Genomic DNA, 24,884 nt, shown 5'->3' with positions numbered 1-24,884 from the left:
CCAGTGCCGCGGCCGCCGCCGGGAGTTCCGCGCGGCGCCGTCGGTTCACCCCGCGGCCCAGGGCAGCGCAGCCGGTGCCGCCCCGCGGGAGTCGCTCCGGCCGCGGGAGCGGTGCGGGGGCGGCGGGGACGCGGTGGGGCCCGCGGGACCCGGGCAGGGCCGGCCGGGCCGCTTATGGCGCCGCACGCCGCCGCCGCCCCGGAAGCGCTGCGGGCGCCCCACGCGCCGGTGCCGCGGCAGGCGCAGGCCGCGGCCATGGCGCTGCTGCGCGGCCCCGCGGCGGACGGGCAGCGCTCGGCCGTCACCAGGCCGCTCTCGGCCGGTAGGTACCGCGGGCCCGCGGGGCCTGCGCCCGGGAAAGGCCGCCCTGGAGCGCCCGCCCGGGCGCCGGGGCTGGGAAATCGGCCGGTCTGGAAGAACTTTCCTGTTGATTTGACTTTAATTGTCTCCGTCTCGCGTGCGGTGCCTTCGCCGGCACCGTTGCAGCCCGTGTGCCAGCAACAAGTCTGGGTTCGCTCCCGGAGGGAGGGGCCTGGGAAGGGGCAGCGGGAACGCGGGGAAGATCAATCCAAATTTTAGATCGCTGCCGCGGGTGCCTCCTCCGTTGCCTATAGGACCGGGTTTAATATCTTTTGACACGTGCGTCCCTTAAACTCGAAAGCACCTTTCCAGATGTGAGAGCGCGGCGAAGCGTTGGGAGGTCCCGTCTGATGGGCACGTGTGCTGGTTCTTGCACTCTGGTGTATGCGGAGCTAAAGAAAAGATTTCGAGATCTGTGATGCTGTACTCGTGTGGGTTTTGATGGGGTTTAGTTTAAAAAAAGAAAAGTAAACCACAGAAGGTGAAGTTGCTTTTATGTTTTTGCTTATAGCATCAGTACTCTGTCAAGTGGAACCTGTGGGAAGATGGTTTGAAGCATTTATTAAGAGGAGAAACATAAATGTTTCTGCCTCTTTCCAGGAGCTAGAAGATGAGAAGGAACTTTCTGAAGAATCGGGGGATGAAGAACTGCAGCTTGAGGAATATCTTATGTTAAAAACCCTCGACCCAAAGGACTGGAAGGTATTCAGTCAATATGGGTTACTGTCACCTAGTTTGGCCCATCAAGGTTATATGCCATGCCCAGGTGCTAAAGATCTCCTTCCTCTTCCCCTCCCACACCCATGTGAATCAGTTCATGTCCCTTACCATAATATCTGGTGTGTGAAGGCAAACACCTCAGGATAAGATCTTAGCTTTGAGTGCAGCTTTTTATTTTACTGCCTGAAAGTATTAAGTGTCTCTTCTCCGTGTCACCACCTCCTTTATCCTGGAGTTACATTGGCACTCTTAATATTAACAACAGCAATTCAGTTTTCCAATAACTGAATTTTCTAGTGCTTCAATCTAATTTAGATTAAGCTACGTGAATTTCTATGACAGTGGCTTAATTTATTGATGTTCAGTAATTATTCACTAATTTATGACAGTTGTTCCTATAGTCTTTTTCCAATATTTATTGACAGAGGGAAGAATTCTCCCTCTTGCCTTTAAGAGATGGGGAGGAGAACTGGTTTTTTGCATGTGTTGTGGTGTTTTAGGTTGTATTTATGAGTGGTTTGTGGTTCTTTTCTCTCAGAATCAAGACCATTATGCAGTTCTTGGACTGGGAAATATACGATACAGGGCTACTCAGAAACAAATCAAAGCAGCTCGTAAGTATCTTTCCCTCATAAGCAAAACCTTTTTTTCAGATGTGCACAACTGGTTTCCAGTGAAAATATCTGCATGTTCTGAGCAAGGTTTTTACTGTTTCCCAGGCCTAAAAGTTTTATTTGTGTTGCTTATCAACATCTTAAATTCATATCTCAGCTGTGAAATCCAGAAGCCTAAATGTAGGAAATTAAAAAATTTCACATCTCTGTTTCTGGGAAGTGCACTAGCATTCACAGGCTGTAGCTTTCTTGCTAAATTTCACTTTGGATCGTGTTCAGAACTTCAGTAAAGGGATAGATTACAATTTTTGTTTTATCTGAACTATTTTGTTTTTCATTAGAAATAACAATTAAAATTACATTATTTTTATTTTTTTCAGTTTTGAGGCTAACTATACAGTTACAGATACTAAAGCACTTTGCTAGGCATAATAGTAGAATAAGTCTCAGAATTCTTCAGATGTTGAGGTGAGATAGAGAGTAGAGTTTCTGAGTTGTGGTTACTTTATGTCCCAGCAAAGATGAAATCATGTTAATTTTGACTATAGTATTAAATCAAAGAAAACTCATTAACTTCTGTTTTCTGCTAGATCTGACTGGTTTGTATTTTTATTTAATTTTCGAATTAGAGAAGTGCCAGTTGGAATTACTGTATGACTTTGTAGTTTGACACTGTTTCTGATGAAGCATTTCTAACTGTAATGCATTTATTTGTTAGATAAATCCATGGTTTTGAAACATCATCCAGACAAGCGAAAAGCTGCAGGGGAACAGATAGGAGAGGGTGATAATGATTATTTTACTTGCATTACTAAAGGTAAGCAATTGATCTCATCTGTTAGATACTCTCTCAATCTACTTGATCATCAGAAACGTATTTGTTGGCTTAATTAGGATTTTAAGGAATTGTCAATGACTAAACAGATGGAGAAGTTCTTTTACCATTTTAGAAAACTGCATCAGTAGATCACATTAGGTGTAACTTCACAGGGGGTAGAAGCAGGAAGGGAATGCAGCTGACAGATGTCTGGCTGCTGTGCCAGCTGGTGACAGAATGTGACACTTGCAGCAGAGCACACATAGATGAACCTCTGGAGGTGGCCCCATACCTGGGATGAACTAGTGAGCCATGGAGCAATTCCCCACAGGCACCAACAGCAGATTGGAAAATCTGAATTCTAATGTCCTTGCTCTGACAACAGGACATGTGTTGATTTGATTCAGGTCATCAGTTTCTTCAGCTGCTCATTTTTGCCCACAGATGAGCAAGTGAACTCAATTCAATAACATTTCCCTCTTGCCTTAGAAGTGGACTCAGCAGTGCAGGATTAATGGCTGGACTCTGATTTTAGAGGTCTTTTCCAACTTCAGTGGTTCTGTGACCCAGAACACCACTGCTGGCCAATACCAAACCCATAGGGGCTGTTCTAGGTGTATGACTTACATCTCCAGAAATACTTGAGAGCTTGGCTTTTTAATTTATTTTAAACAAATTTCAAACTTCAACAGTAAGGTTGAAGCAAGAAGAAATCTTGGAATTCATGTTTCTAAACTTCCTTTTCTGAATGTCTCCTAATACTAGTTAGTGTGAGATATGTTAGACAAACTAATGTTTTCAGCCTCCTTTGGGGTTGTCAGAAGGAGGAAGGTTGCCAAAGGAAATAGTTTTTCTCTTGCAGTCCTGTTAGAAACTGTCAGATACCTATGATAAGAACTACCTGCATGTGAGTTCAGGAATATGCTGAGTTCTACATGCATGGAGCAGAACATCATAGAACCTTGCCTCTTAACTGCTTACAATCCAAGTTTAGGGCTAAACAGAAATGAAAGCACAAAGTAGCAAAGAAAAGGAATAATGCTCCCAGGCAGCATTTTGGAGGAAGGAAATACTAAAATGCAGTAGTAGGAAAGGGGACCTGGAGTAGGAGCAAATAGTAATGAGACAGGGAGGAGAAACTTGGAAGGGTGTGAGAACATAGGTTGGATTCAGAAATTGGTCTGACAAAGGAATGTGTGGGAGATACAGAGCTGGGGGAGCTGAGTGTATGGGAGTAGAACTGGGGATCTGTAAGTGGAAGGGACATCTCTTAAATGGAAGAGGAACCAATGGATGCGCACAGAATTTCGTGCATCAGGAAAATGGTATGAGGGTTACTGAGGCAGGATAATTGGGGTCATTTGGAGTGTTGGTGGAGGGAAGTCCTTTCCCACAGGGAAAGGGCAGACTGGCAGACAGCAGCTCACTGGTGGCCACTGTCATTCCTTGCTCTCTCCACTGACATGTGCAGTGAGATCAGCTTACAGCACTGCAGAGCTCCAAGGTCTCCTCCAGGATATCACCTCCACATCCAGCCTTCATGGTGCAGTGTCCTCTGGCAGGGGTGCAGATGCAGAACTCCATGAATGATTGCAATACAAATTTGATTCCAAATTTGACTTTTCATTCTTACTGAAAAATAGTGGTCATTGTTAAACTCCATACTTCATTGAGAAAAAAGTAAGAGTACTGAAGCTATAGTTTTTGTGATTTACAGAATACAAAATCAGTAATGTGATGCTCCCCACTGAAGGAGTGTAAGAACAGGAAAACTGGGACTGTTTGCATGTTTTTGAGAGTTTATGTGGAGTTCTGTGTTCTATCCAAGACTCAGTACAACTTTATCATGACCTTCGAAAATTCTAATGAATGATTCCTGTTCTTGCCCATTCCAACAGCACATGAACTCAGGGCCTTGTGCCTTAGTAGACCATTTTGTCAATTTATCTGCAGAGATCTGGTGTGGGATAAAAGTCTGAAGAGGTCATGCCTAAACTCCCAGTGTCTGAACAAAATTTACTGCTATAAAATTAAATATTGTCTGTTTTGTTTCATCTTAATGGTTAAATGTGTCCTTTTTCATAAATGTTTTCCTCCTACTTAGTTTAGCAGGAACAAACAGCAATGCTTTTTGGTGTCACTAAAATAAATATCAAGCTCTACAGAACACTACAGATAGATCAAACACAGATCTGAGAAGATCTTTTTAAACATTTACAACCTTATGTCTGGTAACTTTCAGCTTACGAAATATTATCTGATCCTGTGAAACGACGAGCATTTAACAGCATAGATCCAACTTTTGATAACTCTGTACCTTCCAAAAGTGAAGCAAAAGAAAACTTCTTCGAAGTTTTCTCACCAGTTTTTGAAAGAAATGCCAGGTAAGCTGTGTCTGACTGCCTCTGCCACTGCTGGAGAATCAGCATTTGCAAACTCTTTTGACATTGTGTTTGTAACAAGAGATGTATTAATTTGCTAGAAATGCACTACAACTAAAATAGTTGCAGTTATTTATTTCATTTTAAAATAATCTGAACTGTGACCTGATGGCATTGAGTTTGATCCATGTGATTTTTTTAAAAAGTTCTCAGCTTCCTATTACCTACTGCCCTTTCTGCACAACCCATTGTTTAATCTTAAAATTACTTACAACACCAAAGGTTTGTGTGCTACTGACCAAAAATTCCTTTTTTTACTTATTTTTTTCTGAGAGTGAGACATTAACAAAAGATAGTAGTTACAGTCATGATTTAGCTGGTTAAAAGAGAAGATAATTGTAGCTATCCATATTTGGTGGTTCTCTCTTACATTGTGTGACTTTTTTTTCTTCATTTGATTCATGGTTGACAATTAACTTGGTATTAAGTTGTCACAATAGAAACCTGCCAACCTTTCCCTGTATAAAAGGGCTTAATTGCATGAGGCACTTTACAATATTCTGAACAATTATTGTTTAAACTAGTTTTACTGAATCTTGTCAGATGAGGTTTTCCCCTTTTCTGCAATGGAAGTTAATGCTGTGTCATGGACCAACAAATTCTAGAGCCTGTGGAAGATTTCCCTAGGAAAAAATGCAGTGGGGGCAAAGTATGCATTATTCCCTTGTACTCCATTAGAATGTGGGAGACTTCCTGTACCCTGCCAGAAGAGCTGTGTTATTCACAGGACACTTTCTGGCCACTTTCTGTAGGCTCCTCTGCCAGAAGAATGTGTATGAGAATTGATTATCTACAAAGATAGCTTGTGCTCCATCAAGTCTTCTTGAGGCACAAAGCAAGAGGCACTTAGGCAGGAGAAGGTTGCTTTTTTGGGGAAACTCACCCAAAAATGCCCAATCTGAAGGATACTTAGGAGAAACTCTCCTGTTCTGCTCCTCTTTCCTGGTGCCCCTCTGTGCTGGCGGGAGGGAATCTCAGGTTTTGATTCTGTACTTAACAAATGCCATGTTATGAAGATTGTATAATATATTATTGTATAATAATATAAGATTGTATAATATATATAAGATTGTAAAATATATCATTTCTTGAATATATCAATGTATTTTCAGGTGGTCAAATAAGAAAAATGTACCTAAACTTGGGGACATGAACTCCTCTTTTGAGGAGGTAGATGCGTTCTATTCCTTTTGGTAAGTCAGCTGGTGCCTCTGTTACTATTCAAGATATGCAGTATAAAGGGCTTGCAGACCCTTTGGTGTGTGGGTTGTTTGCTGTGGGCTGTCTCAGCCTCCTGATGTCACAAAATTACCCCACAGCTGTTTGTTTGCCTTCCACAAACTGAGCCAGCTTTCTCCTGGCTAATCCATTCACTTGTAAATTCATGGTAGCAGTGGGAACTTCTGAGTGTGGTGGCTGAGAACTGAGCTGACCCACATAAGGGACTGGAAGTCGGGTTTATCTCACCTAACTTGTGTTTTTAATGGAGACATCTTAGGTGTTTAAGCTCCCCTAGTAAAAGGAGGTGTGTTTAGTCCAAAAAAGTCAGTCATGTTTAGGCTTGCCTCACCTGATAAATATGGGTGCTCACTAAAGATTAATTTCTGTCTGAACTCTACTGACTGCACTGCATTTCCACTGCCTATGACAGAAGTGTAGACAGCTGTAAACATTTAGAGTGGGCAAGACAAATGCCATCCTGAAGCAGGCTGTCTCACAGTACACAGAGAGGCGTAAATTGTAATCCTGCGTTTTGACTTAACACAGTGGAATCACTGTAGGTGAGAATAATTGTAAATTATGTATTATAAATTGTAAACAGCAGTTCAGTTGCCTATAAACACATACCAGTAAAAGATGTAGCTGATGTTTAACAGATTTGCTGTTTTTTAATTCACTTTTTTTTCTTCAATCTACTTTAGGTATAATTTTGATTCCTGGAGAGAATTTTCCTATTTAGATGAAGAGGAAAAAGAAAAAGCAGAATGGTATGTAAGTAAAAATAATTTTGACAGGAGACTGAGAGGTTAATACAGAAAGATTTTCCAACTTTCTCTTAGACTTTAAGTCATAGGAAGAAAGGTAGCTGAGCCAAGTCTGAATTCCACTCTCCCATCTTAGGGATCAGTCATGGACTTGAGCTGAACTTACTTTGGGCTTCTTCATGTAATTGTAGTTTCTGCTTGCCTCACAGAGGTGTATCTGAGGTGCTTTGAAATGTGTGTTCATTTAAGTCCAGATTTTCAATTCCTGCCAGTCCCAAGCACAGGTTGAACCTGGAGCCAGGACAGGGTGGATGAACATGCTGGTTATCACTTCTCTTTTTAACTTGTACTGAGAAAGTGATACTTCCTAGAATTTGGAGAGGTGAGTTCTGATGGCTTGATGCTAAAAATTATGTATTAGTTGATGTAGTGATAGTTGCTGAATTACTCAGACCATGTATTGGAAAATACATTTTGTTTTTATCCTTCCTACAGTTATAAACACAGAGTGTTCAGGTTGGAGCTTTAATCCAACACACATTTCCCCGGACACAACCTCATTTAGTAATCCTTGTGAGACCATAATTTGCATTGTATGAATTTGCTCTTCCAAGTTTGGCTAGAAATCAGTTTTGTATTTAGATTCTGTGGTTGGATTTCTTCATGCTGGAAACTGCCATATTTAGGCTGTAGCCAGGCATCTCTTTTCTCTTGTGCCTCTTCCTTCTACTGGATTTCTTGAGCCTCACCAGACCCACTGTTCTCTGTCCTGTGAAGATTCTGTGAAGGCACTGTAATCAATTCCCTGTCACTTGTACTTGTGGTAAATCACACAGGTGAAACTCTAGGCTTTTCCTTGGAACCATCTTTAATTATTTGCATAGCTCTTTTTCTCTGCTCATTCCTGTCATTAGTGTCCTTTCTCAAAGATGTTTAGACAAATGGTACCTAGTCTGCTGTACTTAGGAGAGAGAACTGCATTACAGCTGCTGTTCAGATGGTCATGATTCTTGCTACCCCTTCTTTCCAAAGGTGATGTTGCTCATGTTTTAAAGCTTCAATCTACTTGTATTAGTCTCCTTCTCAGTTATGGGGATTGTTTTCTTTGTTCTGAGGTAGAGTGGTTTGGGTTGGAAGGAGCTTTAAATACCTCATAGTTCCAACTTCCCTGTCCCCTCATTGTTCTCTATATGGTTGTGTGGATGTGGCTATAGACCCCCACTAAAAATTTGCCTCTTTCTTGACAGCACTGGTAAATATTTCAGATTATTCAGTCGGCCCATCAATAACCTGAGTTGTATTTCAGTGGAGTGAATCTGGCATGACTTTACCCAGAGTATCATGCTACTTCATAGAGTGTTGTTTCTGTGCAGATGGGTTTACTTGACATGACTATATTCTGCAAAACAAGATAACTGTGGCATTGTTTATACTGCTGTCCTTCAATTAAACCCTCTTCTAGCATTTCTGTTGTTTAGCTTGAGTTTAATGTTAGGTAAGCAAGTGGATTGCATTTTGAAAATAAAGTCCATGATCTCATTCCCGACAATGACAGATAAGCAGCTTGCTTTGTCAGGTTTATATAACTATGTAAACACTTAGCATTTTGTACATGAGCTCAGAGCCTGGAACTTAATTTTTTGAAGTCTATTTTTGAAGTACTTACAAAGAACATCTGTGTGGGGGGAAACTATTTAAGCTTGTTGATGAATTTCTAACAGTGGCACTGTAAAGCATTAGCACTGAACTATGTTTTTCCTTTTAGTCGAGATGAAAGGAGGTGGATTGAAAAGCAGAACAGAGCTGCCAGAGCATTGAGAAAAAAAGAAGAAATGAACAGAATTAGGACTCTTGTTGGTGAGCACACAAGCTGCTGTTCTTTAAAGAGAGATTTGTTAACTAACTGTGGAAGTCTTCTGCTTTTCTTCTATACATGATGCTTCCTTTCTTCTGCCAGACAATGCATACAGCTGTGATCCCAGAATAAAGAAATTCAAGGAGGAAGAAAAGGCAAAGAAGGAAGCAGAGAAGAAAGCCAAGGTAGAAGCAAAACGAAAAGAACAGGAGGCAAAAGAAAAAGTAAGTGAAGTACTTTATTTGGGTTAAAAAACTGCTTCATTCACACCTCCTGCTTCAGATTCTAGATTTCTCACAAGACTACTGACAGAATTACTGTGGGGTTCAAAAATGTGTTGTCTTTGATGCCTGTGCAGCAGGCAGTGTAAGGCTGGCAGCCTTTTGAGAATGAGATGGAAACAAGGAATGCAGATCTGAAACAAAACACCTTTGAAAACTGAGTTCTTCTGTTGCATACACTTCCTCTGGTTTCAAGGCAAGCATTAAGTGCATAAAATGGGTATGTCTGCTTGCCTTGTGCATGGGGTTTGTGAATGGTTAGTTGGTATGAAATATTTTGAAGTAACAGAACATACTTGATAAATATGAACAGTTTGGAAAAGATGCTCTGAAAGTACAGGAATAGGAATTGTAAGATGCAATAAATTAACTTTAAAAGACATTAGAACACTGCAAAATATGTCAGTAATGATGCAGGAGAAATACTGGACCACAAAGTTTATACTCCTGAGGCAGGAGTAAGAAATTATGTATGGTTTTATATCTTTGTTGTAGAGGAAGTCAGGATTTATAAATTGAGGGTGGTCACTGTGAGTACTTGACTTAATGCCACATGGTATGTTTCATCATCCTCAAAATTCTTGGGAAACCAAACATTAAAGTATTTATGCATTTTTAAACCCCCAAACAAAACTTCACCCAAACCAGAAACAACATATTTTGATACTGGATGACAGAATGACCCTGTAACAATGTGACTTGGAGGATTTTTATAACTTGCATTTTTTTTTTCCTTTTGATTGCAGCAAAGACAAGCAGAATTAGAAGCAGCACGGTTAGCAAAAGAAAAGGAGGAAGAAGAAGTTAGGCAGCAAGCATTAGTGGCAAAAAAGGAAAAAGAGATACAGAAGAAAGCAATCAAGAAAGAAAGGCAAAAACTCAGAACAACATGCAAGGTATTTAACTATTATTACAATGAAACACAGGCTACGTCAGACAAATTACTGTCTTTACTTAGATCAGACTGCATCACATGTTAGCTTGTTCTTAGGGCTGGAGATGGGTATGGAAAGTGGGTTTACTAAAAAAAAAAAAAAAACCAAAATACTAAAACACATACTTACATGCATATGAGTTATGAGTAAAGCTGACCAAATAGGTCCAAACACAGCAGTGGCTGAAGAACGCTGTGTGTTAAGCCTTTGTCTGAAGGAATAGGACAATAAAGTTCAAGAACTTTGTAGAACATGTATTTCTGCTTCCAGAACTGGAATTACTTTTCTGATAATGAGGCAGATTGTGTTAAAATGATGGAGGAGGTGGAAAAGCTTTGTGATCGTCTTGAGCTAGCAAGGTAAGTCTTCCTGCTGCTGCTTTCTGCTCCTTTTGATACCCATCTTTCTGCTAGCTCTCCATTGTAACTTAATAATTTATTTTTAGTCTGCAATGCTTGAATGAAGCACTTACATCCACAACAAGGGAAGGAGGAAAGGCGGCTGTAGTAAAACAGGTAATTATGCTGAGTGTCAAATCAAAGTAACAGAATAACTTGTGAAATCTACCTGTCTGAAGTGAAGTAAGATACAGCATAGCTGCTGTGGAATCGTGCTTGGTAAAACACAGACTTGATTTTCAGAGTCCACAGGCAGAGGGATCTCTGCTCCATTTTACATTGTGCAGTTCATGGCTGGTCAAATTAACAGGGCCAGCCAAGAAAAAAATAACACATTTTATTTGTAAAGAACACAAAACCTACCTCTTTTACAGTATACAGAAACACTAGAGGAATTTCATTTTGCCCAACAATGTGTTGCAGTTACCTTGAGGAAGGAGGGCAGTCTCTTCTTCTTATGCAAGAAAAATCCTAGTCCAGTGTCTGTGACTTGGGGATAGATCCACAAAAGGACTTAAGTGTGTTGCAGGCTGTAGGCACTAGAAAGGCTGGTAGGTTGGATACCAAGGAATGGGAAATGCAAGACACATGGAATCAAAATTTACCAAAACTCAGCAAGATTCTGCCTACATTTGCCATCAGGGAAAAGCCATTTGAACTAAAAGCTGAGCCTAAATCCTGCAGAAAGAGAAAGGTGCTTTCTCTCATCCACTGTGGATACAAGCTGTGAACTTTTTTCCATGGTGGGAAATATGATCTGCCCCCATCCCAGGGTCAGGTTTACTCATCAGAAAATTTAAGACTGAAATCCCTCTTATTCTGCAGGGGACTCAATTCAATATTCCATTCTCCAGGAAGGTGTTCTAAATGTAGGGTAGTCCCTTTTCTATCTGTTAAAACTATTCCACTAAAAATTATCTATCAGGTAATGTTCCTTTTGCCAGGAAGGTTTTATGAAATAGGTTTCTTGCTCTTGCCATTGGACATCCTGCCAACAACCATCTTCTAATATTGCCAAGATTGGACTGGGCCCACTCGGAAGCAGATGGATTAAAGATGTGTCACACCACAGTCTTGACATGTGATTACAGGTCACAAAAACATGCAGTGGGTTAACTTAAGTAGTTTTTAACTTGCTAAAAAACTACACATGGCCATCTAACCCTGAGTATACACTTAGTAACTAAAATCTGGAGCTCATTCTAATGTAAAAGTTCTCTGTTACTGTGGCTGTACTGACATAATACCAGGCTTAAATACCAGTTAGGCTGGAAGATTTAAGGATCAGTGTATTCAGCATGGAGGTTTAATTGCCCTCACTGGTCTTAATACTTTTGTGGATCTGTCCCTCTAAGTCAAGTGTTAGCCTAGACATTCATTCAAGGTGGAAAACTTTTACTTTGATTCTGGGGGTAGTAATTTAATTTCGTAGTGAACCTGTGATGGATTTCTGCTATTAACTCCTAATCTTTAAATCCTAAAAATATACACGTGGAATGAAGGGAAATAATACTGAAACAGATAAGCTCCTCTGCTTCCTTACATTTAATATACAGAACAAAAACTAAGCAAAATCCAAGGTTCAAAGGAAGTCCAGAGAGGGGATTGTGTCACTGTAAAATGTAATAATAATTCAGTAAGTAAATAAATAATGCTTATTTACAATCTTTAGATAGAAGAAATAAATGAACAAATAAGGCGAGAGAAAGAAGAGGCAGAAGCTCGTATGCGCCAAGCAACAAAGAGCTCAGAAAAGTCAACCACTGGCGGTGGAGGGGGAAGCAAAAATTGGCCAGAGGATGATTTACAGTTGTTAATTAAAGCTGTGAACCTCTTTCCAGCAGGGACTAACTCAAGGTACTTCTCGGGTTTGGTGCTAAAAGCCCTTACTAACAATTTTTAATTAAATCAAACGCATAATAAAACATATTTTCAGATCATCCCAAGTACTTTGTCAGCATAAGGACTTCCTAAACATCTTTCTTTTCCTTGACTCGAAAGCAGCTAGTGGTTTGCTTTTCCTTGGTACCATGCTCCTTAGTACCATAGGCTCACTGGAGTTAGCTCTGGCCCTGTATTTGTTTCCCCCCAGATTTGGGCCTCAGTCCATTGCCAGGATGGTGCTGAGGTGCCTGTTTGCAAGGGTTTACTCCATGGTAGGCTCCACTCCTTAAAGTGGAGAACAAAACCACACCAGTGACTGGGGTGCAGCTGGGTAGGAATACAAGTGCGTAAGCTACTTCCAGGGGCTCCACAATCAATGTGAGGCTGGTTTCTTCTCTACATGTTAGGAGGAAAATATCCCAAAATAGGAGTTAAAAGTAAAAAAAAAATCCCAAAGTAGGAGCTTTCTTCAGGGGAGAGCCAGAGGAAAAGGGAAAGACTAAGATTTACAGAAAGCAGCACTGGCACCCAGCTTACTGCTAAGCAAGAACAGGAGCACACTTTAAATACTTTTTCCCAGGAATGAAATGCCTTCTTCCATTTAGGATTAGAAAGATTTCAAACATCCATTACAAAATTTGGATGCTTACTGAAAAAAAATAGCTGCCATACTCCATGGAGGTGATACCAGTGCCTGTTTCTGCAGCTCAGCAGTCAATGCTCCTGTCTGAGCAGTGGTACATACTGCCTTCCATTTCCTAAGAATCCACCAGGAATAATCTTGGGACTAGGGCTGTTCCAGCTCTCTCCTGTTTAAGCCCCTTTACCTGATGTTTAGTTATTCTTCTGGGGGGCAGTAGACATAGGGTTAGTAACTACTCAGCCCTTCAGTGCAGCCTGCAGTGTTTTAAGCCAGAGGTGTTTAGGGAATTCAGGATAACAGCAATTAAGCAGAATTTTGAGGATTAGAGGTTTGCACTTACCTCCATTCTACCCCATCCTTTTTCTGTATTGGGAACTGAGTTCACCCAAGCTGATTGAATTCTTCAGTTAGTGACTGAAAGCTTTCCAGAACAGCTACTCTGGGATTTTGCACATATTTAAATATGTTTGAACTTACTCAGAGTTTATAAAAATGTGTACAGGAGCTTGACCATAGTTTATATGAAGAAAAGTATTCTGCAATATGCTGGTTAATCCTTTCTGTTCTTGCTGTAGGTGGGAAGTTATTGCCAATTATATGAACTTGCACTCTACTACTGGAATAAAACGAACAGCAAAAGATGTCATCAATAAAGCAAAGAGTCTCCAAAAGCTTGGTATCTATTTTACCTTATTTTTGTAATACATGGTATGCCTGCTTCTGTACAGCTGACTTTTCTGTGACTGGAGCTGTGTTTCTTAAAAAAATCCTCTGTACAGCCCCAAAAGAAATGTAGTTCAGATGGAGGATTTAGAGGAGCATTTATGTGATTCAGTGTTTTCATCCTAATGGCTCTTTTGTAAGTCAGCACCTCACAAGCAACTCTCAGAAACTCTCTTAGTGTAGCTTGATGCTCTGATGTCTGGGACACATGAAATACCAGGGCTTAGAGAGAGATAAATGGGCCTCTCAGAAAGCTCCCTGCAAAGGAAGACATCTAAAATAAATGGAACTGATGAAGCTCTAGAGGTACTTCAAAAAAAATTAATGGAATCCAACACCAGAGTAAGACACCTAAATGAATGTGGCTTATCTTCTCTTCAAAAACTAATATAAAAATGAAAAATGAAGCCTAGAGAGCTCTAGAATAAGGTCGCAAGGAAATTACACATTTCACTACAGAAGGAAAAAAAACCACTAAATTTTCAAGAGGTTCCTGCATTACAAACTGCAGAGTGGCACGAGGAGCACCTGGATTTTCCTGCCTCTGTGACATGGTCATACCCTGGGCAATACATGAGTTTTGTGCCACAGCCCTTGAGAGAATAATCCCTCTTGATTTTGGGGAAGTTGCAGATTCAGGTTTAAGATTATATGGAACAAGTATTCCTCTGAGCACTATAAAGCAGGATAAGGGTTGGAGAATCTGACACTCTGAGAAAAGTTTATTGGATCCTGAATGATTTTTTTTTAACCTATCACCATCTTTATAGTCATTTTAAAGTAGAAATTGGGTTTTATGATTTTGTGATTATTGTAATTAATCTGCTACAGACTTTTGTTATTACATCTGGCTTTAATATTCTTGCAATAATTACTCTCTTTAATGTCTGTTGCTCACAGACCCTCATCAAAAAGATGACATAAACAAGAAAGCATTTGACAAATTTAAAAAAGAACATGGTGTGGTGCCTCAGATGGACAGTGCTGCCCCCTCAGAACGATTTGAAGGTAAAGGTACGATTTGAAGGTAAAGGTGAAAAGGGAGCCTTTCTTGTGCACTTCTGTCCCCTGGCTCTCTTGGGAAGAAAGTAACCCAGAACTTTCTCAAGATTTGCTTACAAACTTTGATAGCAAGTAAGTGATGCAGTCTCTGGTGCCAGAGTTGAGGGTTTCTGGTACACAGAATACACCCCAAAACTTCAGAGATTTTAAATCAACTATAGTAGGTTTTACAATATTTTCTAGACTCTTTAAAATATCTATTCTTGCTGTCATTTTTGCATTTAAAAACAGGATCACCTCTAGATTCATCCCCTTGGACTACAGAAGAACAAAAACTTTTAGAACAAGCATTGAAGACTTATCCAGTAAATACTCCTGAAAGATGGGAGAAAATAGCAGCAGCTGTTCCAGGCCGGTCAAAAAAAGACTGCATGAAACGATATAAGGTGAGGTCCCTCACCTCCTCCTGGGACTGGCACCAGTCCAGGTCTTGGGAGAATCCTTTGCTTTTATTGTTCCATAAGATACTGTCCCAGAGACAGTATCTGACACAGGCAAAATGATGAAACCTTACGTGAAACTTTTTAGTTTTGGTAACTCAACCCCAAAAGAGCAGTAAGGACTAAATGTTCCTCAGTGAAAATAGTGGCTCTGGAAGCTGGGAAGGAAAGTCTGTGTCAGGAAATTGTTTTATAGTTTTACAGCAAGCTCTAGTAGATTAAGTCCTATCCTTAGCCTCCTGTAGGTGAAATTCCTGGTACATGAGGATTGACCTTCCATTAATTGATTAATTTCTAAGAGAAATTGCTTGACAAGATTAAACTATGTAGATTTCTCATTATGTTGAGAAGTAGAGCGTTTCACAGTGAATATATGTAGTGTTCAAAGCTACAGCATTGTTCACAAGTTATGTGTTTACTTAAGTTTCTTTTTTCCTCACCTTCTCTTCAGGAACTCGTGGAAATGGTCAAGGCAAAGAAAGCTGCTCAAGAACAAGTGATGAATGCTACTAAAGTCAAGAAATGACTCTTACTGACAATCCTTGTTTTATAATAAAAATACAAATACTGTACATGTTTCCATTCCTTTCTTCATTATACAGAAACACAGGAGGGGCTGGTTCTTGAGTTTTAATCTTCTCAAAAGCAACTGCAAATTTTAAAAGGGTGTAGTTGGTTTGTTGGGTGTTTTTTGTTGTTTTCCTGGATTTTTAAAGCTAAAATATGCTGAAGTTCTTGTTATTCACTATTCACGACGCCAATACATGCCACTGCAGATTTTGCTATACTCTGGAAGTTGTTCAATTGGACCTGGAAGTTAAAGAAAGTTGGCCATGACACATGCCCAACTCACAGCAAGTAGTCTGGAGGGGTTATGGGAGGATAGGGAAACACATCACATACCCACGGCAGCAACTGCAGGATGCTTATCATAGATGTACTTTGTGCAGATTTCTCTAATAGTCTGGGCATCTATAGCCTAAAAGGGGTAAAAGAGGCATCTTTGTGACAATCCCATATTAAAACCATTTCTGATCTTAGTTTTGTCTAATCCAAGGGAGCAGGAAACAAAATACTTGGAAGTTTTCTCAGTTGAAAATGTTTTCTTAGCCGAAAAAGTAATACAGTTTCTGTGTTGTTACTTTCTGTAGCAAGTAATTTTCTTGATGGCCTTTTAAAAGTTGCAACATGAGTGCCACTTACTTCAATTCTTGCCTCAAGTTCTGGAATTGGGATTCGGCGCTTATAACACAGCATTTGTCTTCCAATGTCTTCACAGATTGGTGTGGACCCTAAAACAGGAAAAAATGCTTCAGTTATCAGCCTATGGCTCCACAAAGAATAAAAAGTTCTCATAAGTCTCACCATCAAGTTGTAGCAGCATATTTGTCTTTAGAAGATTTTTTGCTCGAGCTACTTCATTTTCTGTAACACTTGTGCAAAGTCTTATCCTGAAAAACAGTTTCAATCCAAAGGCATTAAATAATGGTAGCACACGACTGCCTGTGATAAGGAGGTGCAGAGGCATTACTGCACCTACCAGGCACTACTTTTCTGTAGACAAAGCTGGTAAGACAGCTTGGAAAACTAGCCGTGGATACAAAGCAGCAGCCTAGAAGTAGGGGTTTTGGAAGCATATCAAGATACCCAAGATACCAAGAAGCTCTTTCTCTTATAAGAGCTGTATTTCATTTTATTAAATAAATATTTTGAGGCAAGTGCATTCTGTACGTGTTAGCTTGAGAATGGAGGTTGCTAAGAAAGTAGGAGCCAAGCAACTAGGTAACAGGCAATTAGAAGGCAATTCAGTACTTCCTGGCTCCTCTCTTGGTGAGATAATAATTTGCCACACTGCCTATGGAACATTTTGTGAGGAGAGGAGAATGCAATAAATAGCTTAACACTAAATTCTTGTCCCAGGAATCATCTGCATCTTCCCTGGTGCTAAGCTGCAGCAAACAGAGTCAAAGTAATAACCTTTTTTGCCATGACTTAACAGGGATTTCATAGAATAATGGTATACAAGGAGTGATTTATGTGATTAAAGAAACTCAAGACTTGTTTCAACTTCACCCCCTTTAAATCAAGTGCTTTTAAGTAACATATATGTGTTTTTAATAGCATCTGCAGTTCAAGTTTTACAGTCATTTATGGACATCCTTCAAAACAGATTTAAGTCTCAGATGAATGAATATTGTCTAGAATTGTTTCAAAATTCCATATAACAGCTCACCTTTCCCTACGTATTCACTAGAGCTGTGATACATCAACTGTGATACATCAGCTGTGATACACCCAATACATCAACTGCAGCAACTGCAGACTAAAATTGTCTGGTAACTGCACATTCATTATTCTCATCCACAAATATTTACTCTTACAGCACTCTTGCAGCTCACAGGCTGTACACTGACTGAGTAGTATACTAAAAGGTCTGACAGTTTCATGACTTTTGCCATTTTCCAGTAAAAAAAAAATTCCTGCTGTGTTTTCTCGTGCAAGAAATAAGACCTACATCTTAAAGTATTCACTCCAAATAATGGTGCCAAAAACTGGGTGCTGGGACTTGGCTTTGGGTGCCAAAGTTTAGAATTTGATACATTTGTTGTTTGCAGGCAAGCCCAAGCAGAGAAAAATATTCTCTTTATTATTAAATTGTATTCCTCCACTAAAAACAATCTTTTCAGAGAAACAGTTGGTAGCTTACCATTCTTTCTGAACAAAGTGCACCATGTCCTGAATAGTGGATGGCTCACAGACCATATAGAGTCCCCACAGCCCTGTGTCAGTGTAGCAGGTGTTGAAGGACTGGAAACTGTGACACAGGTTACCATGGCAGGCAATCTGAGCAAGTTTACTGGACAAATTCTGCTGAGGCAAAAGAAAAAGATACTACTTTATGAAGTTTTTTGAAAGCTTTCTAGTCACCTCCATGATTTCCCATTTTCATTTCAATGATGACAGAATGTGCGGTAGTAGCTACAAGGTTAATTAGCAGCTCTTCATTTCAACCCTTTCTTTCCTTACAGATTGCATCATGTTTCAAAATAACACCCCAGATTTGAGCCAAAATCACAAAGACACTTAGGTTCAAGAAAGGGACAGTTAATTACTGATATCCACAGGTTCTGATGACATACAGGTATAAAACATCCTACATTCCATGAGGACTGGCTCTATTTTGGGGGTTTAGAACCACCCCCTAAGATTCTCCTACATCCTGGATAACAAACTCTCTGAGCCTCACAACTGGATGCCCTTTCTGTCCAGGCAGTACCCAAGTCAGGGAGATCCCACCAACCTCATTAAGAGCAGGATGGTGCTTGCAGGTTCACTCACCACTCCTCCTCCAAAGGAGCGATCCCAGTTACCTATCAGAGTGTTGGCTACCATGAGGGGGATGGTGTCCGGGTCTGACCAGCCGGCCGCTTCCACGGCAATGGCCAGGTGGGCCAGGGGCATCTTGTCATCCCTTATCCGAATCTGCAACACAGCACAGCAGCTCGAGCGCAACCTGTACGTGCTCAGGCACAGGGCAAGTCATACAACAGAAATCAGACTTTTCCACTACAGCTGGATTACAAAACATGCACTAAAACTAAAGCATATGAAGATTAATTTAACATCAACCTTAGCTGGTGTCCCCGGGCAATTTCACATCACTTTGACAACATTACAAGTTGAAGCACACAGAGAAGCATTACAAGTCATTTTATGACTACCAGCAGCAAGGATATCTGATGACTTTGTAAAATCTGAAAGGAGATGGGAATAGAACGTGGATGCCTCAGTTCTCTGCCACATCCTTTAAATGAGTGATTCTCAATAAGTGGAAATGCTCCAGTAAGAGGATAAAAGGAAAGCAGGAGCAGGGATATCAATCATTATCAATTCCTCCAGGAAGTGATGAAGAATAAAAAGTGGTGGCTGTGAGACTTGTCCAAGAAAGAATGGGAAGTACTGCTTTGGAAAGCAGCTACTCCATTGCCATCACTGAGGGCAGGAAACCTTTTCATGTGCTAAGTCTGTGGCACAGCAGCCCTCTCTCCTCACCAGAGAGCACATGTCAGGGGATGTAAAGGCCAGCTCAAAAAGCCACCCAGCAGCTTACCTCACTACCTGTGAAGCTACAAGGTGGCAGGGGTGGTAGTCCTCCTTCTGGAGCAGATGGCAAGTTTCCAAAATGGCACTTTGCCAGGTCAAGTAGTTCATCATGAGAGACCCCTGGACAAAGGTATTTCACATGCTTTGTGATGTTACTCTGTAAACAGTTAATTTAAATTGCTGCACAGTTTAAAGACTCAACCAAGAACTATTTTTTGTGCCCCTGCTTCAATACTCCACTTTGAGATTCTTCACACATTCCCTTTATACAGAGCAAGATCATCATGATTCCCCGTCTTGGTTCTCTTCAACGGCCTTCCACTAAAACTACATCAAATCAAGCTCTTTGCTTTCTTTCCAGCCTCAATGTTACTTCTTTCTCTCTGCATCCCTTGCCATTCCTCTCTTCACACCTTCTAGGACCCTTTTTTCCCCACCCACATGGAAGAATGACTTTGGCCTCCAATTCACTTCTTATTCCTGATTTGAGGTTTCTGGAATATTACTGACAGGAAAAGGGAACAAAATTTCACAGGGTATGAATGCACAAAACACAAAGGGCTACACAGGGCCAACAACAACCAGGACCTCCTGAACAGTGGGTGATTCACCATGTGGTTCCCACAGACTCAAGCCATGAATCTTACATGATCAAGGCTGAGTATCCCATACTGACCTCCAGCAGCAGCCAAGACCATTCTGGGTCCTTTGTAATGTGTTGTTATGTACTCCACCAAGTCATTACGATTTATGGATCTAGAAACAGGAAAGGAAACAGCACCACGGTGTCAGTAAAGTTTAGAATAAAAAGAGATAAATGGAGATAAATGTATATAACAATACAATTATCAAAACAATTAAAAGTGCTGCCACTGTTCAGAGCAGAGGCAGAAAGCTAAAATAAGGGTGACTTTCTAAAAAGCAAATAGGAACTGAATAAAAAGCTCTTCTAGCTTCCTGAGAAGGAGTGAGAATTCCAACTCAGACAGGTGGAGACAGGATGCACTAATGATCTCCTTTCCTTTGAAAGCAGCACATTTAGCAGTCCTCTGATCTGCACTAGTCCAAACAAATGCTGAAAGAGCAGTGCAAACACCGTGTGCTTACAATAATGCCTAACATGTGACCTCCTATAGGAAAAAAAAGTATTTCCAATTTTGTGTCAGATGCACTTAGGAGAAAAATATGGCAAAAAACCCAAAGTCATGCAGACAGCATCTGAAGTTCACATACCCTTTGATGCCTGCCTACAGGGAAACTAAGGCAATACAGGAGTTCTACTTACAATTATATGCAGTGCAATTTCAGCTGCCCTCCAGTGTAAAAATGCAATCTGACACTGTTCTCTAGGTTTTTAGGTAAGTCTCTCGATATATAAAAATTACCACACAAAGACAGATGTAGTTTTGGACATACTTGATATTTTCAGTGGGTCCTAAAATGGTCCGTCCCAGGGCTGTGTTCTGGTAGGCTGTGGCATGAAGGTAATCAAAGACAACTTCTTGCAAATTGGTTTCAACCTCTTGCATCTCTCGCAGTATAACTCCTCGCTCACGCTCAATCTCTGCCTCTCCCAGGGTACTGTTCTGAATTATGTCAGCAAGAATTTCCACAGCTAATTGCAAACAGAGATGGAAATGAAAAAAGTATTTTCAGACTACTAGAAAAATCTGGTTCCAAAAGTGAAACCCACCTCAAAGAGCAATAAAACTATCAAGGGGACAGGAAGAGAGAAGTCCCAAAGGTATTTTATCTTGGGACTCTGAAAAGTATTTCAAATATAAGCTTCCCTGCTGGCTCCTTCCCAAACCTGTATTTGCACGTTCTTGTGAAGTTCAAGAACAGACTTTTCACAGGCAAGGAAGGGACTGTAACACTGCAAAAGCATCCTTCTGTGCCATCTCACTGGAAGATGGATAAGCATGTTGTTCTTTGCAGCTTTTCTGATGAATGAGAGCAATTACCTCTTGGTAAATCTTTTGAAAAAGCCTTTGCATAATAGACAGTTTGTTCCCTGGACGTGTACGCGTTCAGATGAGCCCCCATGTTCTCAATCTCTAGCTCAAGGTCTAACTGAGATCTCTTTTTGGTTCCCTGAAATAGAACAATAAAGAAAATCACATTAGACCCTTCAGTTCATCTACTCATCATTACCACTTCTTGTCTGGAAAAGTCATGATCAAGAGAAAGAAAATGTGTTCTGGAAATAAACCAGGCATACTAATCTCTCCAAGCCTGAAATTCAGATGTAAAACCTACTGTGCTTCCAAATGAAAATAAAAAGCTGGCTAAAGGGTGACTGTGTGTCTTCTAAGACTACTATAAGAAGGTAAAAGTGACTTAAAAATTTGACCTGTGTAATCCTATATTTGTGTAACACACAGAACTAGGATTTTAGCTTCATTTTCTAATGGAAACCAAAGTCTTAGCTGTCCATGTTATTTTTCTCATTACAATTTGGAAAACTTATTTATACAATTCTGACAAAGTTTTCATCATCAATCTTTCAAGATAAATAACTTAAAAATTCATTGTAAATGTCTACATCAATCTTCACACTCACCTTGAAAGCCATATGCTCAAGAAAGTGAGCAGTTCCATTGTTCTTCTCATTTTCATATCTGCTTCCAGCATCAATCCAAAGTCCAACCTCAGCGAAGAAGAAAAAAAAGTCATTTCCCCAGCTAACTGCTTTGCCATGGCTTTTTCCTTAAACAGAGCAGGCTTTCAAGAAAAAGAAAATTCTGATCTTCACAAAAAATTTAATTACAAATTTACAAAAGCCTTAAGACAACTAAGTTCTGGCTTAAGTTCTAGGAACAGTTGCTAATAAATATTGAAATGCAAATGCAATTTAGTTCCACTAGGAAATGAAAAAACAGGAACAGACATAAAATCCCCTTCCTTTTGTAAGTTACTTACTGTGCATGTTGAGAGTCCAGAGTCTTCAGAGGCTACTTGCAAGCCATTTTCTAAAGGACTCACCCTAGTTTCAGGGACATTTAAAATTACTTCTGTTGCTGCTTTGGAAACTGTGTGCCTCCCTGTTCCAACATGCACAGACTGGAAAGGAAAATCATTAATCACACTCAGATTGTTTAGTTATATCCAAGGATGCTTTTCTGAAAAATGCATTGCTGAACTCAAGCATGAAGTCCATGGATCTTCCTTAAAGCATGCATTTACTAGGGAAAGAATTCAGGACTGCTATTCACCACTACTTCACATAAGGGAAGCAGTGACCTGAATCTGAAACAAACTCTGAAGATAACTACAAGGAAGGAGATGCATCTGCTGCCTCCACTGTGACACAGGAGCTGATACTCTCATCAGCCAGCCACGCTTGCTTCCCACTTCTGTCAGCAAGAGCCTGCAGGACCTTCACCATCTGGAATTCTCCTGGGTACCTGCTTCTAAAGTGAAGTGTGATACAGCCCAAGGGCCTGTGCCAGGACTGCAAACCCATCAGCCACTGACCAGAGCAGCACAATCACAGGGCAGTTAAAGCACATTAAATGAGAGCAGGTAGAAAAGAAGAGAAGCAGTTTTTCAATAACAATAAATGCAAATATGTATCCCAAATTCAAAACAGCTATCTCAAAAACAGTGATTTCAAATGTTTCAAACAAACAAAGATTTTTCTCCCCATATAACTGCCCTAAACATGAAAGCACAAAATGCAGCTTTCAACCACTCTCCTTCTAGAATAGGTTAAATCTCTTGAAACTCACTTATTTTGGAATCACAGCACAATTCAAGTTTGAAGAGATCTCTGGAGGTCTCTAGTCCAACTTCCTGCTCCAAGCAGGATCAACTTGGTCAGACCACTTCACTCAGGACTTTTTTCACCTGGGTACTGACAATCTCCAAGATAGTGAGAAACTGCACAGCTCTGTGAGCAGCCTGCTTCACTGCTTGACTGCCACATATCCAGATTTTCCTTTCATGTTTCAACTTATGCCCATTGTCTCTCATCCTGCCACTGTGACTAGCGTTCATTTATGCTCCCAACAACCTTCTCCTAGGTGCTGGCACAGATACTTCTCACAGGTCCAGCTGAAGCCATGGCTTCTCCAGCCTGAACAAGGTCCGGACCCTCAGCCTCTCCTCACAGGGCACATGTTACAGCCCAGCTCACCGCTGCTGAGCATCCCCAGTTCACTGACATCCTCCTCACACTGCGGAGCCCCGGACCGGCTGCCGCACACAAATCCGACCACTTACTACAAATCGATCACTCACTACACCTCCCGCCGTGCACCGCGCCGCCGCCGCGACTACAACTCCCAGCATGCACCGCGCCCCACGGCCTCCAACTCCTCGCGTCCCCTCAGTGGCAGCCCGAGCACCGCTCGGAGCCACCGCGGCGCCCACGCTCCCCGCGCCTCCCGCGCCTCCCTCCACTCTGATCCGTCCCGCTCCCCGCAGCCTCACCCGCTGCGCCGCGCCGGGCGCTCGCACCAGGCGGGTGGACCAGGGCAAGAGAAGCCGCCGGGCCGCTGAGCGTGCTGCAGACGCCGCCATCTTGACACCGTGGTGGGCGGGGCGGGCGGCCTTGGGCGCGCGCAGGCGCGGGGCAGTTCCATCCGCTGCCGCCCGGGGGCGCAAAGGGGCAGCGCAAACCGCATTGCCGCGTCCCAGGGGAGGTGGGAATGTCCCAGGGGAGGTGGGGATCAGGAATGTCCCGGGTGGGAAGGGGCCCGCAGGGACCGCCCAGTCCAACCGCTCGGCCTGCACAGGACAAGCCCAACGACGCCACCGTCTAGCTGGGAGCGTTTTCCAAGCGCTCCTGGAGCTCTGGCAGCTTGGGACTTGGTTTTGATGGTCCTGCTGTCCTCAGTGCCCTGAGCAGCGCAGGTTCCTGAGCAGCAAAGGTCAGGAGAGCATTTTCCTGCCGATATCCCATTACGGCCAGGTTCAGCAAACACAAAGCGCTGCCTTCGCCTGCCCCGGGAGCTGCCGTGGGCACAGCCCTGCGCGCTGTCCCGCGCCCTTTCGGCAAGGCTGCCTGAGGGCGCTGCGCTTCCTGCGGGACAGGGCCGCCCTGACTGGGAAATCCCGAGCCTGGAATAACCTGGCGTCTTTTTCTGGGAAGTGTGTGTAACGGAGCTGAAACACTTGTCATGGAGAGGAGGGCTTCGTGCCCAGCAGGAAATGCAGCGCCCCGCCGAGCCTGTGCCGGCGCTGGTGACAGCTCCAGACCCAGGACTCCAAAGGGCTGGGAATGGTCACTCCCAGCTGCCAGCGGCCGGGAAGGGCTTGTGGCAACGCTACTTGACAAGAGCCACATTTGGGCTGGGAAAAGTTCTGGAAGTGTACCAGTGGAAGCAATTTCAGTGCCGAAGATTGTTCCTGAGTACGTTTGGAATGTATGGCTACAGATAAATAGGTACAGACATGCAAGAAGCAGTGCTCGGTTTTGACTTTGAAGCTAATTTTTTTTTTCATTTTTTTAGGAACTTTTAATTTGGCTAATCAAGCATTATCTCAAAAATTAAGGAGAACCAGGGTGAAATTCTGTTATTTGTCCCACAGTATTTTAAGTGACACAACACAAAGAAACAAAATAGTACTTTAAAGAAGAAATCTGTACTACTTATGCTGGGGGAAGCAGTGTTTGTA

At 41.7% G+C, this 24,884-nt stretch overlaps 2 protein-coding genes across 7 annotated transcripts; one reads left to right on the top strand and one right to left on the bottom strand.

Annotated features, from left to right (window-relative positions):
- Positions 1-160: 160 nt before the first annotated feature.
- On the top strand, positions 161-15,730 carry DNAJC2 (DnaJ heat shock protein family (Hsp40) member C2). 5 transcript variants are annotated; one of them, XM_030237821.2, is made up of 17 exons: positions 161-322; positions 872-1,062; positions 1,619-1,694; positions 2,413-2,511; positions 4,754-4,895; positions 6,065-6,145; positions 6,875-6,940; positions 8,703-8,794; positions 8,895-9,016; positions 9,820-9,969; positions 10,279-10,367; positions 10,454-10,523; positions 12,079-12,263; positions 13,509-13,609; positions 14,557-14,664; positions 14,950-15,104; positions 15,610-15,730. In XM_030237821.2, exons 1-17 carry the CDS (start codon positions 175-177, stop codon positions 15,682-15,684), a joined length of 1,950 nt encoding a protein of 649 aa, XP_030093681.2. In that variant the 5' UTR covers positions 161-174; the 3' UTR covers positions 15,685-15,730. The 5 variants fall into 5 exon arrangements, with proteins under 5 accessions (XP_030093681.2, XP_030093680.2, XP_050826073.1 ...); XM_030237820.2 differs by having other exon boundaries at positions 14,557-14,670; XM_050970116.1 differs by having other exon boundaries at positions 14,557-14,670; positions 14,950-15,730.
- A 43-nt stretch (positions 15,731-15,773) lies between these two features.
- PMPCB (peptidase, mitochondrial processing subunit beta) lies at positions 15,774-23,835 on the bottom strand. Of its 2 annotated transcripts, none has more exons than XM_050970119.1 (13): positions 23,697-23,835; positions 22,185-22,325; positions 21,826-21,912; positions 21,227-21,356; positions 20,679-20,877; positions 19,939-20,018; positions 19,270-19,382; positions 18,498-18,641; positions 17,866-18,029; positions 16,524-16,609; positions 16,362-16,450; positions 16,062-16,137; positions 15,774-15,968 (listed from the first exon to the last, which is right to left on the bottom strand). In XM_050970119.1, the coding sequence occupies exons 1-13, from the start codon at positions 23,784-23,786 to the stop codon at positions 15,904-15,906; spliced, it is 1,464 nt and encodes a 487-aa protein (XP_050826076.1). In that variant the 5' UTR covers positions 23,787-23,835; the 3' UTR covers positions 15,774-15,903. The 2 variants fall into 2 exon arrangements, with proteins under 2 accessions (XP_050826076.1, XP_050826077.1); XM_050970120.1 differs by having other exon boundaries at positions 17,866-18,026.
- Between the last annotated feature and the right edge of the window lie 1,049 nt (positions 23,836-24,884).

The sequence above is a fragment of the Serinus canaria genome, chromosome 1A, assembly GCF_022539315.1.
Source record: "Serinus canaria isolate serCan28SL12 chromosome 1A, serCan2020, whole genome shotgun sequence".
Classification (NCBI taxonomy): Eukaryota; Metazoa; Chordata; class Aves; order Passeriformes; family Fringillidae; genus Serinus; species Serinus canaria.
The sequence above is the reverse complement of the archived record's forward strand: the minus strand, read 5'-3'. Positions and strand labels throughout refer to the sequence as shown.